Source organism: Globicephala melas, chromosome 4 (assembly GCF_963455315.2).
Source record: "Globicephala melas chromosome 4, mGloMel1.2, whole genome shotgun sequence".
Classification (NCBI taxonomy): Eukaryota; Metazoa; Chordata; class Mammalia; order Artiodactyla; family Delphinidae; genus Globicephala; species Globicephala melas.
The window spans coordinates 70,160,117-70,178,105 of record NC_083317.1 but is presented as its reverse complement, the minus strand read 5'-3'; the positions used below and the strand labels follow the sequence as shown (position 1 = coordinate 70,178,105).

General features: G+C 47.6%; 1 protein-coding gene across 4 annotated transcripts in view; it reads left to right on the top strand.

The window, feature by feature from the left end:
* The window catches only part of HEG1 (heart development protein with EGF like domains 1), a 144,185-nt gene that overhangs the window by 56,724 nt on the left and 69,472 nt on the right, over positions 1-17,989 (top strand). For all 4 annotated transcript variants that reach the window (XR_009563721.1, XM_060298186.1, XM_060298187.1 and 1 more), the window contains 7 exons: positions 2,465-2,740; positions 3,376-4,734; positions 6,805-6,921; positions 7,551-7,670; positions 11,934-12,037; positions 14,756-14,814; positions 15,062-15,222. Coding sequence is in view for 3 of the 4 variants with exons in the window: in XM_060298186.1 (XP_060154169.1) it covers positions 2,465-2,740; positions 3,376-4,734; positions 6,805-6,921; positions 7,551-7,670; positions 11,934-12,037; positions 14,756-14,814; positions 15,062-15,222 (2,196 nt within the window). In the remaining variant the exon portion in view is untranslated. The remainder of the gene's footprint in view (positions 1-2,464; positions 2,741-3,375; positions 4,735-6,804; positions 6,922-7,550; positions 7,671-11,933; positions 12,038-14,755; positions 14,815-15,061; positions 15,223-17,989) is intronic.

Here is a 17,989-nt window from a genome sequence, read left to right as displayed (position 1 = left end):
CCACCACTTGTTATTGTCCAGCTCTTTTGATTCTAGCCGTCTTAGTGGGTGTGAAGTGGTGTCTCAAGGGGTGTTGGTTTGCAGTTTTCCCAGCTGACTAATGATGCTGAGCATCTTTTCATGGGCTCATTGACCATTTGTATATCTTCTTTGGAAAAGTCTGTTCAGATCTTTTGACGGCTTTTAAACTGGGTTATTTGTCTTTCTTTAATTGCACTGTAAGAGTTGTTTGCACATTCTGGATACGCGTCCTTTATCAGAGATGCGATGTGCAGACATTTTCTCCCGTTCCGCGGGTTGTCTTTTCACTTCCTTGATGTTGGCATCTGCAGCACAAATTTTTTAATTTTGATGAAGTCCAATCTATCAATTGAGAAAACTTTTCCTTTTTTTTTTTTTTTTTTTTGCGGTACACGGGCCTCTCACTGCCGTGGCCTCTCCCGTCGCGGAGCACAGGCTCCGGACGCGCAGGCTCAGCGGCCATGGCTCACGGGCCCAGCCGCTCTGCTGCACGTGGGATCTTCCCGGACTGGGGCACAAACCCGCACATCCCCTGCATTGGCAGGCGGACTCCCAACCACTGTGCCACCAGGGAAGCCCGAAAACTTTTCCTTTGATGATCCTTTTTAATAATGTTTTTGGAAAATATTTAAAAACAATTCTCAACAGCCTTATCAGTGTAAATTATATGCTGACTAAAGCAAAAATGCAGTAACTTATCATTTAAGCTTATAATAGATCTAAATTCTTACCTCTCCACCACTCATAATAGCAGCTCTTTCCCCCCCTATGAGTACCCTAATTGATTAGGAAAATTAACATTTATCACTACTGATGTGACGTGGAAAAGCGTACGCTGTATCGTAAAGAATACCACATGTGTGGGTGGAGGCTGTTTGCTCTTTTATGTCTGTGAATGGAAAACACACACTCTGTCTCCTAAACACAAGGAATCCTTTCCGCCCTACCCCTGTGGCGCTCCGAATTTTTGCCATCCCAGACCAGGAGCTCATGTCCCATAGCCTTTCCCTCTTCAGTACCCTGCACTCTGCAGTGAGGGCGCAGTTGATTGGTGTGGAAAATGTGATCTCAGTGTGAGTGGACCTTGGGGTTCGGTTCTAAAGCACCAGATAAGGAACAGCCTCATTCCTGAAGCCCTCTTGCTCTGGGTTAACATAATGCTTTCTCCCTTTTCCTCTGAAGAGCCCACAGCTGAGCGATTCTGCCATCCAGCTTTCAGAGTTCTTGGTTCGTTCCTTTTTCTGGGTTCAGATGCAGCCCCTCTGTTTCAGGGCATGACTTGTGTTAAGTCTGTCAGCCTGACAGGGTTGTTGGCCTAAGTCTTGTGTAACAGAGCCTCGACCATCATCGTCCGTCCCAGCCCTGTCCTCTTTGCCAGGGAGATTGTGCTCGAGTACACTCAACTCTCCAGCCTCTCCTGGTGGACTTTCTGTGGGTCTTTTAAGTCCTGCTGCCTGGGTCAGATCACATCTGTGACTGGGTCCTGGCTTTCTCAGTGCTGCCCCAGGTCACTGTGTGTCCCTGTCCCCATTCCTGTCTGTCAGTTAATGCAAACCTATCATGAAGAGAACCTACACTCAGCTTTGTATCCATTTTCCACCAAGGTTGGTCCATGGGGTGTCAAGGGCTAGACTGGTCTGGGAATAAGAATAAGAATCAGAAAAGAGCCTGTTTGTCTCATTAGATCCAGATATGTACGCCAAGAAGAATTGGACCTCATTTCCATCATTTCTGAAAAGAAGGATTTATTTGATAATATAATAATCTAAGATTCTTTAAGTTTATAGCATAAAACATATACCCAAGAAAGGAGGAAAAGGATACTTATTCATGTGTCACCTGTCCCTGTTTTATCCCTACCAAGGAAATAAAACTTATACGTTACAAAAAAACAACCAAGCCCACACGTAACCTCTGACCACAATGCCATTTCTCACTGATGTGCTAGGGTGAAGAACTACACTATAGAATGACAGACAGTATAGAACAACAGGCTCTGTGTTGATCGTGTATCGCTGGTCCTACCAGGAGGTAAAAACCTTCCAGGTGATACTGGCCTCCCTCCCAGGCCTTGTCGGGTCTAAAGCCCCAGCAGGGTTGTTAGTCTTTTGCCCACTGTTCACCTCTCCCACTGCCACCACCAATTTCCCTGACATAAACACTATTTATTATGTATCACCGAGCAGAAATACCGTATCAATCCTGTTCACTAAGTAATAAACCTTCCCATAAATCCAAGCCACCTGAACAGCAACACTGACCCCCCGCACTGCTTCCTGAGGTTTCAGTCACTGGTGCCTTTGCAAGAACAGCACACAGTTTGGCTTTTCACCTTGTCAGTTTCAAATAAAAACACTGAGAAAGCCTAGGGAAGCGTCTGGCTGACACAGCCCAGCTCTACCCCCCGGAGTGACCGGCCCTCCCCTTTTTGGCCCTCTCGCAGCCACCGAAGACAGTCCTGAGCTGGCCGTCAGCTCCGAAGTGGAGGAGGGGGCGCCCGGAGCCCGCGCTCACAGCCCGCACACCTGGGCTACTTTCACTGGAGTCGGGGAGCGCACGCTGCGATCTCTCACCAACGGCAGCACGACTCCTGGGGATGTGGAGCGCTCAGCGGCAACGCCCAGAGACGCGGAGCGCCCCACCCAGCGGGGGAACGTGACGGCGACCTGGGATGCCCACGCGGTCTCGGGTTCACTGGCAGCCTCGCGAGTGCTCGGAGGTAATGGGCAGGATCTCTTGCCGCGTTCCCTCAGCTCAGGTGTCAATTTGCTCGTGATCCTAGAGTGATCGAGTTCGCTGTCAACCCAGAAAGTGCCTTACCGGCTCCCTGTGAAGAGGACTTTCCGGGTTCCCCCACCTCCCCAGCACTTGCCGCGGGCATTTGCGGTGCTGTCTGCCAGGATGCTTGCAATAAAGAAACCTGGCCATGTTGTGGCTTAGGCCAGTCTCCTGGAAAAGAAATATCTCATTTTACAGAATGGAAAGTTGGGAGGGTTTTCCTTTTTCCACTTAGGCATAACAATTGTTCTATTTGGGGTCTTAAGAGCTTTTCAGATACTAATTTGCTTTCATCAAAAAAGGCCTGTGGAAGGAATTTGGACCTGTTCCCTATTCTTTGGCCCCTGGCCCCGCTTCTCTTTCATGACCATTTCCCCTGCTGCCGCTGTGCTCCTCACAGGAGGGCAGGTCTGCTCACTGCAGACTCAAACCCTGCCTGCCTCCCCGTACTGTCTCTATCCAGAGAAAGTGTGTCAGTTCCCAGGCGTTCATGGGTGGGACACTGAAGGTCTGTCTCATAGTGCAGGTTCACAGATGTCTGTTTAGTTGACCTCACTTTGGTTTTTCCCTTTGCAGTCACTGGAATGAGCTACGATGCAGTGAGTGGCACACACCCTGAACACGGGACGTCCAGTGACTACACAGACCACACCTACGTTTCATCTCCTTTCACCAAAGGGGAACGGGCACTGCTGTCCATTGCGGACCACAGTTCATCCTTGGACGTAAGGGAGAGTTCCACCTCTTCTGTTAAGATCTCAAGCTCTTTGCATTCAGACTCTTCTTCCTCTTCTCAGGCTCAGGCAGAGCGAAGCAACGTCTCCTCCCACGATGGGGAATACGCTCAGTCTTCCACTGAGGCACTAGTTCTGCGCACGGCCAGCCCTCCATCCCGCACACCCGCCGTTAGTATGCTGACCACTCTGGTTCTTCTGGACACCGATGCTGAATCCGTTGGCGATACATCATCGTCCTCTTCGTCAGGGCCTCCCTTGCCCCAGCCCTCAGTGTCACAGTCCTACCGGTTGTTCTCGTCAACCTTGCCATCGACCAGGGCCTCCACTCACCCACTGCAGTCCGCCCCTGATGTGCCCACACCTTTGTCTTCCTCGCCACCACCCTCACTAGTATCCCTGACAGCATCCGCCCCTGTCTCGCCGTCTGTCTCACAGACAATCCTCCCACCTTCATCTTCTACCCTGGTCCTGCCCAAGGCAAGGGACACTCCTGTGACTTCAGCCTGGACGTCGGTAATGGCATCATCCGTGGCAATGCTCCCCAGCAGTCAAACGGCAGATCCTAAGAACCAGAGCAGCCCACACCTCGGGAAGCTCGTTACGGAATCAAAGCCACAGAGCCTGGAGACTCTGCCCATGGAGGCCACGGAAACTGTAACAGTGAGGTCTCCTCTGGGGATCCCTTCGCCCCTGGCCTTAACGGAGTCCTCCACTGAGCAAACCCTTCCAGCCACCAGCACCAGCTTAGCCCAGACGTCTCCAGCTTTGGTAGCTACCACTCTCCAGACCTCTCATCCCCGTGTGCCCAGCCCCCAACCCCCATCAAGCACAGCATCTCTGACGGGTGGTCCTACAACAGTACAGACAGTGGCCGGAAAACAGCTCCCGCCAACCAGTCCTGAAATTCTAGTGGTACGCATCTCAACAGAAGGTGCTGTCACCACAGAAAGGAACCCAGTGAATAGAGATGCTGCCACCGGATCGATCGCCCTGACCAGTACGCCCACATCAGCAAAAGAATGGACCACGGGGCTTGCCCCTACAGAAGAGCACAGCCTGGCTTCACATTTCCTCAGAACATCTCCTTCCCCCCAAAGCACACCTGTTTCTACAGCTAAGGTGTTGACATCTACATCGACCACCCTCACTGCTCAGAGCAGCACGCAGTCGTCCACAGCACCGTCATCTCCAGCCTCAGGTAGGACACAATCGCACAAGCACACTGAGGCTGCACGGGGCTCGGGGTGGCTGGTATCCGCCATGGGACAGTGTCTGCTTTGTGATCTCAAATGCTTTCTGTTGGAGCGCTTAAATCAGAAAGGAATGTCACGGTGACAGTCTTCTCACCCCTGAGTTTCAGAATTCTTCCCGGAGAAAGAGGAGCGGATGCCGTTGGCCATGTGTGACATCAGTAGTAGTGCCATCGTAACTTGTAATGCCCCGTAATTGGAAGAGCTTTTCAAGCATGGCTTTAACTCTAGCAAAGCCAGAGTGGGGTAGTGAAGCAGGATTGAAGGGTGGAAAACTGCAGTCAAGAAGCTTTAGGTGGCCTGTCTGAGACACAGAGTGAGCAGGTGCCTGCTCCCAGATCAGAGCCACGAGCTTCTGAGCTAGTCAGCCAGCCCCCCAGTCACCGGGGAAACTTCTCTTGATCCAGGGGAGCCCAGGCTCCTTTGTCTCCCTAAGATTATGATGTCAGTGGATAAATGTGGGTGGAGAGATGTGTTCAGTGAGAGGATGATGAACTAACCTTTCCCATAGTGACTGTGTGACATTGCACCTGAGGTTATATATCTTTATATCCGTGTAGAAGTTGCTGGGACAGGGGAAATAAAGCCATCCACATGATTCTTTATCACTTAAGGAAAGGTAGAAGGAAGTAGGATGATACCTCCTTTGATGTCAGGGTCAAAATTTGCTGGATATTTAGCTTGTCCAGACTCAGGAAAGGAAACCTGCTGTTGGTGAAGGGGTGAAATGGGAACTGAGGGGAGGAGGGAAGAAGGGAAGGGAGTTAGAAGCAGAGTTCCAACCAGGCAGCCATCATCCGGCTCGTGGCTGGAGGGCCGTGGACCCCACGCAGCCCCGCAGAGCCCTGATGCATCGGTGCCCCCTTCGTGCCAGTGGTCCGAGCCTTGCTGGGAGATGGAAGCTGGCTCCTTCTTCTGGCGACTTTGGGATCCCTGCTTCAGGACTCACAGGCTTCATTTCCAGATGCCAAATATATTCCAATACCAGGTAGGACATAATTCGCAAGTGTCCCTTAAAGCCAGTTATAGCCATTGCAGTGATAACTGTCGGTGAGTATTAGGAACATTGTTACTGGCTGCTGCTATGTCCTTTGTGACAGAGTCCATGGGTGCAGTGTTTGTACATACGGGTGCTATGCTCATGCAGGTGGTCTTAGGTAGATATGAAGTAGCCATGAGGAGCCAGGACACCACCTTCAGGTTTAGCCCATTTGTCTCCAGGGTTATTCTGGAGTAAGCACTCTTGACTTCTGCCTTCTCTTTCTCATTCTACCACTGACTTTTCTCCCTGGAGATGATTTTTCTCCCTCTCTTATGAGTTTTGGCTTTTCTAAATGTGCGTCAGAAACCTTTCCTAGGCAGTTATCGTACAACTGTAGCACGACAAGGCCAGTTATACAGACCCCAACAGAGAGTGTGGTCACTGCACCTGGGAGCTGGGAGTCCAAGAATTCAGTGGAGCTGGTGCATCGCCAGGGCCTGGATGAATGAGACAGGCTCACGGTCACACCGCGTAAAGAGAGGGTGTCGTAGTGTTCACCTGCAGGCATTGTTCTGAAGGATGGCACGTTATGTGGAGGCCCAGTTACAGTGCGAGACCTTTAGAAGAGAGAAAACTTGGAGCAGGGAGGATGGTGGATCAGGCATCATTTTCTCCTTAACGTGTGTTTTAAATTGGCATTGATTCAAGTAGGATTTGTTAAGTATCCCAAGGCAATGTAATCATCATTCCCGAGCCGAGGGACTTGTAAGCAGTATTTGGATTTGAACCAGCTCCTGCATTTCGGGATCCAACTGGCTAACACGTGTGTATGTACACAGCTAGTGTCAGCATCCAGTCCCAATACGTCTCCTCTGCACCTCCGGGAACCCATTCTATTGCACAGTGTGGCCTTTCAGGGCAAGTACACAGAAATAAGCAAGAATCAAATATTAGCTGGGAGAATTAAATATTTACCTAGCACTGCCCTTACCTTTCCTGTGTGATTAACTGCATTATATCTGAAATGTGCTTGCAGTTAACAGCTGTGCCGCTAACCCTTGTCTTCATGATGGGAAATGCGTCGTGGACCCCACCAGCCGTGGGTACCAGTGTGTGTGCTCACCTTCCTGGCAAGGAGATGACTGCAACGTGGGTAAGAGGAAAAGTCATCTGCAGTGGTCTACAATACAGTATCACACTGAGATAGGCAGTAAACTCCCTTTTCCTCCAAAACATAGGGGAGTAAGATTTTAAAATTCATACCCTGCTTACTTGAGAATTAGCATGCTTATGTGTTGTCTGCAGAGCAACGTCGGACAATAACATTGACGAGCCTCCACGACCTGGCTCCCTTATGCGGGCTCCCTACATCCCTGCCACGCTGGACCACCCACCACTCCCTGAAAACCCCTACACTTTCCTGCTCCTGACCTTCACTGTGCTGGTGCCCCAGCCTAGAATCCCCCTACCCACATCTGCTGATTAAAATTCTTCCAGTCTTAGTCCAGATGTTATTTGAAATAGTCCTTAATTCTCCCTTCCATCAAAATCATTACTTTCTCTTTACTTTCAAATCCTGCCTTATATTTATAGTTAGTTGTACTCAAGGCTGCCCCCACCCTCAGTAGACTGGTAGCGCCTTGAGAACAAGGGTAGTGCCTACTCGTTTCCAGGCCCCATCACACCCAGTGCCATTTGGCCCTTAGAAGTGCCCCTTGTACTGGATTATGATTGTGCTGCCTGCCGCAGATTCACTGTGACCTTGTGTTCCCTTCTCCGCAGATGTGAATGAGTGCCTCTCAAACCCCTGCCCACCCCTGGCCATGTGCAACAATACTCAGGGATCCTTCACCTGCAGATGCCCAGTGGGGTACCAGCTGGAAAAAGGGATATGCAATTTGGGTAAGAGAGTTTGTCTATCTTGGAATTTTCTCTGCACCACAATGTATTTTGCAAAATAACGTTTATTGTTTTTCTCCCTAATCAAAATCAATCTTTGCCCAAGGAATAACTTTAAGGAATATAGAAGGAAGTGGAAGACACTGCCTATTATCCCACCACTCAGAGATGTAGCACCTTATTTGCAGTCTTTTTTAGTGTGCGTTATATTTTGATATAGTTGAAGTCATATGGTATTTGTACAAACTTTATACCTTAAACATTTTTCCATGTTATTAAAACTATTATACAAACTTTGTAATGACCACATAAATATGCCATCATTTGTGCATAACACTATTTGCTTAACCATTCCACCCTATGGTTAGGGGGAAAAAAAATCAAAAGAATATTCTAACCAAAGAGTTAAAAAAAAAATTTAGGGAGAGAAAAAAGAGAATAAAACCCTGATTATCCTACCACATTCACACATTCTTTTCATTTTTAAAAACGATCTTCGTGGGCTTCCCTGGTGGCGCAGTGGTTAAGAATCCACCTGCCAGTGCAGGGGACAGGGGTTCGAGCCCTGGGCCAGGAAGATCCCACAGGCCACGGAGCAACTAAGCCCGTGCGCCACAACTACTTAGCCTGCGCTCTAGAGCCCACGAGCCACAACTACTGAAGCCCGCGTGCCTAGAGCCCGTGCTCCGCAACAAGAGAAGCCACCGCAATGAGAAGCCTGCGCACGGCAACGAAGACCCAACTCAGCCAAAAATAAATAAATTTTTTTAAAAAAGATCTTCATGTTCTTGTCCACAGACAAGATACAGTTTTTACAAAGCTACTGCCATAATTGTATCATACAGTTTTTCACATTTTGATCCCGAATTTAATATTTTATGAAGCTGGTTGGTTTTAGATATAATCTCCATTTTACAGGTTGAAAAGCAAACAACCCAAATGAAAACTAAGGCCCTGATAAAGTACTAACTGGCCCAGCTTGTACAACCGCTTGATGAGACGCCAGGTTTGCAGCCCACAGTCCTTCCATCACACAGTGCTGTGTTCGCTCTGGGAGCTTTCTCACACACAGGCTGTGTAATCTGTGTTAGAGCGCCGAGGTCAATGAAGAACTTGAAGAAATTACAAATGAGGAAGATAGAGTTATCTAAGATGGATAGGGAGCTGGTGGGTACAGTGACTCAACTTGGAATCAACTTATATTGCCCAGTGTCATACTCAACACAGAGAAAGTGCTCAGTAAATGTGTTTTTGAGAGAGCAAATATCTGTGTCCTTTGAAAGTGTTCTTTGCATGACTTGCAGTGCCCATAGGCTGAGGGGAATAATCAGAGTTTTTAAGAAGGTGGTGTCAAATAACAAAACTAAAACAATTTGGTAATGAGTTTGATGTCCTTTACTCAAGGGAAAGCAGTCCATGGACTGGGGAAGTACAGGGTCTCTCTCACAAGCAGTGGAAGGAACACTCTTTCTGAGCCACTTTGGGCCAGAGTGAGTTTCATAGCGCGTAGAAGCAGCAACGTGGACACAGGGCATGATTGGCTGGGGTTGCATATACGACCTTATTTAGAAAGATCAAGGAACAAGGAAATAAGTAGAGCCCAGAGTTGGCTTTGCTGTTGGGGATTGGCTGACTGATATGCTGCATTACTGGTCAAGGGGAGCGTTTACAGGAACTCTAAAGTTTGACTTGCTGACGTGGCACCCCAGGCAGGTGCAGCTCCATCTTGGGGCTAGAAGTGTATTTCAATAGTGGGTACCCTACTCAAATAATGGTAGAATTTAGAAAATTGTTTAAAATACAAGGATCAAGTCAAAGCGTTATTTTTAAGGAAGAAAAATCTGGGAGTATAGACATCAGTCAAAGTCGAGAAGTCCTCGTATTCTAATAGATTATTTGCAGTTGGGTCACCTATTCCATTTAGCTACACCCTGTAAGAAACCAGCAAGGAGTTTTCAGTTTAAGAATGGAGATGATGGAAATGATTTTATCTTGAAACAGTATGGAAAGTACACTTGCCAGGGACTCAAATGCCAGGCTTCCAGCTCCATGTCCAGCACCTACAGCACACTGACCCCTGAGCATCAATTTCCTCATCTGTAAAAATCAGATTACCACCTGCTCTGCTTCCCACTCAGGGTTATTATGAAGATCAAATAAATAATATATTTGAGCAAGCTTGGAAAATGGTAGGGGTCTCCAGATGGGAGGTATCCTTTGACATTAGTCTTCTAATCTCTTGGACCAGAGCTGAAAGCAATGAAAATGATAAACTACTTTGAATATAAAGCATAATTTTGGATCTTTAAAAAATCACTTAGATAACCTGTGTAAATCAACAGTTAAAAATCGCCCTAAAGCCAGATGATGTAACTGCAGCGTGAAGATGGGAACGTGTCTGGGAGAGGGCAGGGCTGGGGGGACACTGCGGTGCCTTATTCGTATTCACACAGATGCAGAGGCCACATTTACTGTCCTGGTTCAGAAGAGATCTGTGTACCTGATGCTTACCCTATGTATGTTTCTGCACAGAGTCTGGGCACAGACCTAGACCTGTGAGATGGGAGGACGAAGGAGTGGGGTGACTGTTCTGGAAGCCTGTGTGTGGAGGGTCCCACAGGCACCGTGCATCAGGAGGAGAGCCACTTATTGTGTTAACAATCATCTTTCCCTTTTCAAGTCATTTAGCTTCATTGTTCATAAACACCAGTGGAATATGCAAATTAGAGCACGCTGAAGCTCTTTCATTTGGCCAGGGATGTTTTCAAAGAGCTCCCCGCTTCTCAGAAAGAGTCCTAAGCAGCTGGCTTCACTGAACTGTAGAACAAGCAAAAAGATGTTAAATAAGGATTAAGGGCTTTAGACAGTAAGTATAAGATGTTAAATGTTTTCTCTGGCTCATCTGTGGGCCTTTTTCTTAATTCAGCAGGCAAGCTTTCTATGAAAGAGCAGCTTCATGTGTTTCTGTGTTTGGGTTTATTTATATTTTTTTCTGGTCCAGAGGGAAAGATAAGAATTTAATCTAAAGGAAGATAAGAGCCAGATATAAAGCAGGCTGTCCTAATTTTTTTTTTTTTTTTTTTTGCGGTACGCGGGCCTCTCACTGTTGTGGCCTCTCCCGTTGCGGGAGCACAGGCTCCGGATGTGCAGGCTCAGTGGCCATGGCTCATGGGCCCAGCCGCTCCGCGGCACGTGGGATCTTCCCGGACCGGGGCACGAACCCACGTCCCCTGCGTCGGCAGGCGGACTCTCAACCACTGCGCCTCCAGGGAAGCCCTGTCCTAATTTTTGATTGTCTGCCCATTTGTAAGTTCTGTCACCCTCAGGCCCAATCAGCACAAATTGATGTTAACTAGAATTTTATTTTATGAGTGAAATGGGCCTTGAAAATGGGGCTATTTTCTTTCATGTCTGAACCGAACAGTATCTTGAATATGGGTTGTTTTCATTGTATGGCTTGTAGTCATGGAGTCTGGCAGCCCCCTGAGTGGAGTCCTGTTACAGATGTTTGACACCTTTCTCTGTAGCCACTTGGTTGTCCTTAGACTATGAGATTCCTCACGGGGCTGGGGGTTTAGGGGAAAGAAGAACTTGGAAGATGGACACACATGACGTTAAATGTTAATTTTGGCCCTTGGGAGCTGGGTGATCTTGGGAAGTAACCTGGCTTCTGGAAGCCTCTTTTATCAATGATAGAGCAGGCATTTCCTCTGAGCAAGAGGCATGGGGAATGGATGGAGGTGTCTCTCATGAGAAGAGGAAACCAGAGCACGCCCTTGAAGTGGAGGGCTGGCTAACTTGGTAACCTAGAGAGAAAGAGCTTTCCTCCATCCGAAGCTTTATAGGGGCCCACGAGCGTTTGTCTTTCCAACCCCACGTCTCCCTCCCCTCTTCCTGGAAGTGTGTTCTTTAGACCAGCTCATCTGTCTTCTCTGTTACAGCTTCACTGAGCATCTAAGATGTGGGAGGCCACTGGAGAGACGAGGGAAGCTCACTCTCTCAGAGCCCTCACACATATGAAAAAGGCTCTTTGGAGCCTCTCACCCAAAGGTCTGCTCAGACTGAGTCTTCAGCTCAGCTCAGTAGGTGCTCCCATTGCTAGAGGAGCCCCGAAGAGGGAGGAGTGGTCTCCACCCTCCAGGAGAAAGAAATGCACAGAGAGCGTCCTGGGAGGTGGAGGAAAGTTGGGTGCCTTGAGATTTCCAGACACTCAGCCATACGTAGGTGGACCTTGTGAGGTCTAACAGGTTATGTTTTCATTTTCAGTTAGAACCTTCGTGACAGAGTTTAAATTGAAGAAAATATTTCTTAATGCCACCGTGGAAAAACATTCAGACCTCCGTGAAGTAGAAAATGAGATCACCAAAACGGTAGGTTTCCCAAAAGGCACCTTCCTGCTAGTCCTTTGTTTTCTAGAACAGATTTTATTCAGAATCGGGAACATCCTGGGGATCAGCTGTATCTCCTGGGCTGTTCATTTCTATTATATTTGGAAGGTGAACTTTAGGGTAAAATTAAAGGCCTCTCGGAAGTAGAAGGGAGGTGTTGAGAACCAGTGATGCCTGTAGAAGCATTTCTCCTAATGTGTCTTCCCATGCAGCCTTTATTGGTGCCTTGGCATTTCTTTTCCATGTTCAGACTCATAGTTACAGACATTTAGGTGACATGCACCAATAAGAGCTGTTGGTGAAGCGGAAAGACCCAGAAAATCCTACTGTCCCATCTGCTGTTGACATGCTTTGTGATTTTTCTGTCTGTGTTATGGAACCTGGAGAGAATGATGCTTTTTTCTCAAGGGAATGCCAAAGGTGGAACAGTTAATCCTATTATCTAGGGTTGAGAATTCACTGAGTAGATTATCTAGGGGCCTTTGATTCTTCTTCTTTCCCTCCTTGCCTGCTTTTTGTCAGGAAAAAGACAAGAAAGAAAAAAAAGAAAAATGGAGAGGAAAGAAGAAGAGATAGAAATGAAGCCTCTCAGCTGCTACCGTAGTCTAAGATTTGGTGTTCAGAAAATTGAAATTTGCCATTAAAATAAGTTTTAGAGATTGATTTCTGATTTTAATTTTACTTGTTCTTTATGGGTAAGAGTATATTAGCCAAAACCTATAGGATTTTATGGGACCATGGGTTTTATTTGTGTAAAATGTAGATTCCAATTCCATTTCTGTATCTACTGAGCATCTACTCTGTGACAGGCACTTTACCAGATGCGTCACTCCTATAAGAGGTATTGCCAACACTTTTACAGAGGGAAAACTGGCAGGTTCTGGGAGTTAGTGACATTGCCTGAGTTTACACAGAGCAGGTGCAAAGTTAGAGACCACTCTCACTTCTGACACCAGTTGCGAGTTTGGGGGTCCCCAAGAAACACTCAGTTTTGATAATGCACTAGAAGGACTCACAGATCTCACTGAAAGCTGTTATACTTGTGGTTACGGTTTATTACAGTGAAAAGATCCAGGTTACAGTCAGCTAAGGGAAGAGACGCATGGGGCAGAGTCCAGGAGGGATTCAAATTCAGTGCTTCCGGTCGTCGTCTCCCCATGGGGTCATGGACGGGGTTAACTCCTCTCAGCAATGATGTGTACAGTATTCACAGAGTATCACCAACCAGGGAGACTCACCTGAGCCTTGGTGTCTAGAGCCAAAACACAGATAGTCAACTGCCCATATGGCTGACCTCAGTCTCCAGCCCCTCTGGAGAGGTAACCCTTTGGGTTACCCTTTGTAACCCCAATCCTCACCATAAATCACACTGTTAGATTATCTGGAGCAGCCCAGGGTCTCCAGGTAAACAAAGGCAGGACGTTCCAAAGGCTTAGAAATTACCTCCCAGGAGCCAAGGGCCAGACCTCTCTTTGAGTAAGGTCAAATTCTTTACTATATGACAGGGTTTTACGTCTACTAACCCTATACCTGGTGTTCTTGGCACTGCACCACAGCTGCCTCTTAGTTCGGTTGTAGGTCAATATTTCCTTCTAAGATAGTACAGAGGCTGAGAAACTCGTGCAGAGGTACAGTCCTTCCCATTACACGGTGCTCAGTGACTTATCTGATTTGCTCATTTTTACCCAGTATCAACATATAATTTATTAGTGATGTGACATCCCCACCCCCAAGATATAGTGAATATTTGGCTATGACTAGAGAAGATTTAGGCTATGACTCAAGTAGTCTTTCCCAAGGTGCCGTTCTGTTCTGAAATGTGCTATTTGTGTTTTTTCCTGGGAAAAAAAGTTTAAGTAATAATAAATCATTACCTTGTGAATATAAAGTCATGTCATACAAAGCCAAAAAAGGGTTTGATAGCATCCCGTGTTTTGAATCCATCTTGTGAAGGGTGAGATGTGTCTGACACACAGGCTTTGAAGACAGGTGGGTTGCATTGGTCAAGGTATTGAGACCCTCTGCTGCATAAAAGGAATCCCCAGCCCCTACTGTCGGTGGGGGGGGGGGGGAGTGGAGAAGCAGGCATGGTACTTCATGCCCCACAGGGATTTTCTGCTCTTTCCGAGAGCACAAGGCAAACACAGGGAGAGTCGCTCTTAATTTGCTCTCTACAAAAGGGCTCTTGACCCATGTAATGTAATTTCCTATGGAGAGCCTTATTGAAGAGGACCTATCTGTGAGTTAGGTCAACTCATTGTAGATTATGAGGGGTCTGTGTCAGGCCTGCCAGACCTGGGGTAGCTGAAAGGAACCCAGCCTTTTCAGTGAGGCTTGTTCACTATGCAAAGTCCAAATAAACAGTTGCCTCTGAGGTTTTTGAAACCCTGGGTCTTAGAAGAGATCTGCTCCTTTGAAGATGTTTGCATCCAAGGGTGCTGTTCTGAACATCATTTCCTGCCCAGATTTTCCCCACTGATTTACTCTCTGCCTCTCTCCCTTTGTACTCATGGAACAACAGAATAAGAGCAGAAAGCCATTTAAGAAAGGAGCAAAAAAGACACCACTCCTGCGTAAGGCCGCCTGCTGACAACTTGATGGCTGGAAAACGCCTATTTGATCCTGAAAATAGGAAATTCGTTCTAGGTTTAAGGCTTTTGTCTGACTCACAGTTAACGATAAACCTGTTCTTCCTTTCAGTTAAATGTGTGTTTTTCAACATTACCTGGTTATACCCGATCCACAGCTCATGCTTCTAGGTAAGTAACAGGATTATATTCGTTTGTGAACCAGTCTATAGAAAGGGGAGGATGTTCTAACATGGGTGATGGCAACAAAACTGGGCCTTGTTTTGATCGGGCCATAGGGTGATCCGGGGCCAAGGTCACTGGAACTTCATGCTCTCCCAGGCCATCACTGGAGAATGGGGAGGACACTCATTTTCCAAAAGCCCTGGGGCCCACATGTCATTTTAGGACAATTAAAACCTACATATTTTGCCTGTAGGGAGCCCAGTGCGGTGGTGATGTCACTGCAAACCACCTTTTCCCTGGCCTCCAACGTGACGCTGTTCGACCTGGCCGATGGGATGCAGAAATGTGTCAACTCCTGCAGGGCCTCTGCTGAGGTCTGCCAGCTCTTGGGTTCTCAGAGGCGGATCTTTAGAGGTAAGAGGCCCTCTGCGAGGACCCCACCCATTCAGTTAGGCACAGACCGAGGGTAGACGTGTAAGGCATTCAGGGCTCAGGTCCAAGAAACTTGTCACAGAACCAGCCTGAAATGGGCGTTAGGCACAAGGCCTTTCTGCATCTTTGTGTACACATGCACAGACACACACACATACACACGCGCGCGCGCGCACACACACACACACACAGAGTCCTGTACACCCAGCCTTGAAGGCCCCCAGTCCTTGGCATACTGTTTCTATTTCTTCTATCCAGCATTAGTATTGGAAGGGATGTAGGAGCTGATGTAATGGAGCAAAAAGCACTCTTCTTTCCCTTGAAAGGTTCCTCCTCTCTCTGGGGAGATAGAAATTCACACACAGAATGTACATGCTTGTCAATGACTCCAGACCTTCATCTTGACATATCATTAGATTAAAAAAAAAAGCATGTACAGAATCACCCGTCTTTCTGTGTATTTGTTTGCAAATTCTATTTGCACAGAAACAAGACTAGAAGATTAGAGGGCAAACTGCTCACCGTCCATGATTCCTCTTTTCTTGTTCTTTATCTGTTTTTGTTGAAAGCTTCTACAGTGCATCTGATGTGAGGCAGCTGAAGAAAGGGATCAGAAACAAGTTTGGAAGGCAAATTCGGGTCTTGGAGGGGAGGTTTCGCCTCTGGGATGGGAAAACTCTGCTGGAATCAAAAGTGCTTCCTCATGCAGGGGGGCTTGCCCCTGCTGTGTCTCATAAGTGGTCAGAGCTGGCTCTGGTTTGCTCATTTTACTACACATAGGACTGGTGAGGGATGCAGAGTCGGAGGGAAGCTCCCCATCTGGTGCCCAGATGCTAGACTAAGTTGTAGGTAGCAGGTTTGGTGCTCTGCCTGCTGGAGATCCAGGACGTTCCCGATGAGCCAGAGCTTTGTAAGAGCAGGTCTGGAGAGCCCTCCTTATGGACTGTGCATTACAGACCTGGCAGTTAACCTTTTGCTCAGGGATAAATGCCAGAGCTTTGCCCATTTAAGGGCTATTCACTTGAAAAAAAAAAAAAAGAGAGAGAGAGCTAAGCATTCTGGAGTTGAAGTTGCTATCATTCAGCTTCACTGGGGAATTGGTTAAAAAGTTCCTGCCCCATCACACGGTACTCTGCTTTGATTTTAGTTTCTTTCTCTTGCCAGTGATTTAAAGGTTCCAATTTTTCCTCCCCAGAAAGTAGGAAGGGGACCTTGCAGTTCACTAAACCCGTGTGGAATACATGCTACGTGGTCAGCATTATATTAGGTTACTTTTTTTGTCCTTAGTAAACGTATTTCATGTTTTGCAAATCAAGTGGCAAGATATTTGGATTTGTAAGGGCCATGCCCGTGGCAGCCCTGCCCACTCTCTGGCCCCCATTCTTCCAACTGCTCAGATGTAGCTTACGGGAAAGCTCATGTCTTCCTTGCCAAGGTCGCTTTTTTTTTTTTTTTTTTTAAAGACTTTTTTCTAGAGCAGAGTTAGGTTCACAGCAAAATTAAGAGGCAGGTACAGAGATTTCCCACAGACTTCCTGCCTCCACATGTACTGGTGCCCATTCTCTGCCTCTGCTTTCCAAGCCCCTGAGAACAAAGACGGCCATGCATCTTGGCTGAAAACAGCCTCACCTCTCTGTTTTCCCTCCCAGGGCCTCTCCAGGTTTTGCCAGCACACTGCTTGGTCCCTCACTCACCTGTCTGAGTGCTAGAGAGGCGGGCTGGACAAGGGGGAGCTGTCAGCTTCTGACATCTGGGTGTTCCCGACACGTGGGAGGCACCGGGCCACTCTGGCCGCTGCCCTTGCAAGGGCAGTTTCTTCCCCTTCAATTCACAAAACATCTACTTCCTCGCCTTTCAAAGAACTGTAGCTCTCCTCTCTCCAGAGGTTTAGAGTCCTTGGAAATCCCCCAGGAAGCGTCCCAGCCTTAGATTCACATAAATTCTCATTGTCTGTTTGGCGGATGGTATGCGCAGGAAGGAGCATGGGAATTGTAGATGCAGAAAAATCACATCGCCAGGCTGAAAACGAAAACGGCCTTCTACGTGGTTCCGTTGGATGGACTGATGACAGAATGTTCTTTAAGAATTTTGAGGATAGCAACCCCTCCATCACAAAGGCGGGGCCAGCTTTCCCTGTCTTCAAGTGAATCTGCTTCTGTGCCGGGAAGAGTTGCTTCAGCAGGGCGAGCAGTATTTGCCAACAGGCAGGATTCGTGGGCAGGGTGGAGGGAAAACGTGACATTGGCTTCCAGAAAATATCTAATCAGGCCAGGCAACTCAGGCTGGCTGCTGCACCAACTAGTACCAGCCTGGACGGCCTTCTGTGCTGGAGATATTTCTTTATATTAAGGCTTTAGATGAGAGATTGTGGCCGTTTAGTGCCCCTCTGTGCCAACTTCACCGTGTTTGCCTGGTGAGATTTTCCATTTTTCATTTTTCTCCCTTAAATACAGACCTTTCACAATAAACAAAGGAAATTGTATCACACACACCAATAGGTTCTGATTTAGCATGCCAGCTTCCACTGATAAAGGCAGGAAATTCAGCTCTGAGAGCTGAAGCTGTGTCCTAAACTAACCTCCTGTGACCAAGGCACCCACTGGCCCCGAGCTCTCGAGACTCAGACAAGGAGGCAGATGCCGGGGTCCCTGTCGCCAGAACCTGCCTGGGGTGGAGTGGGGGTATAGCTGTGCTGTGTTAAGAGCTGGCAGCTGGTTTCTGAATCTGTTGGTGTTTTCCTTAAGGTGGG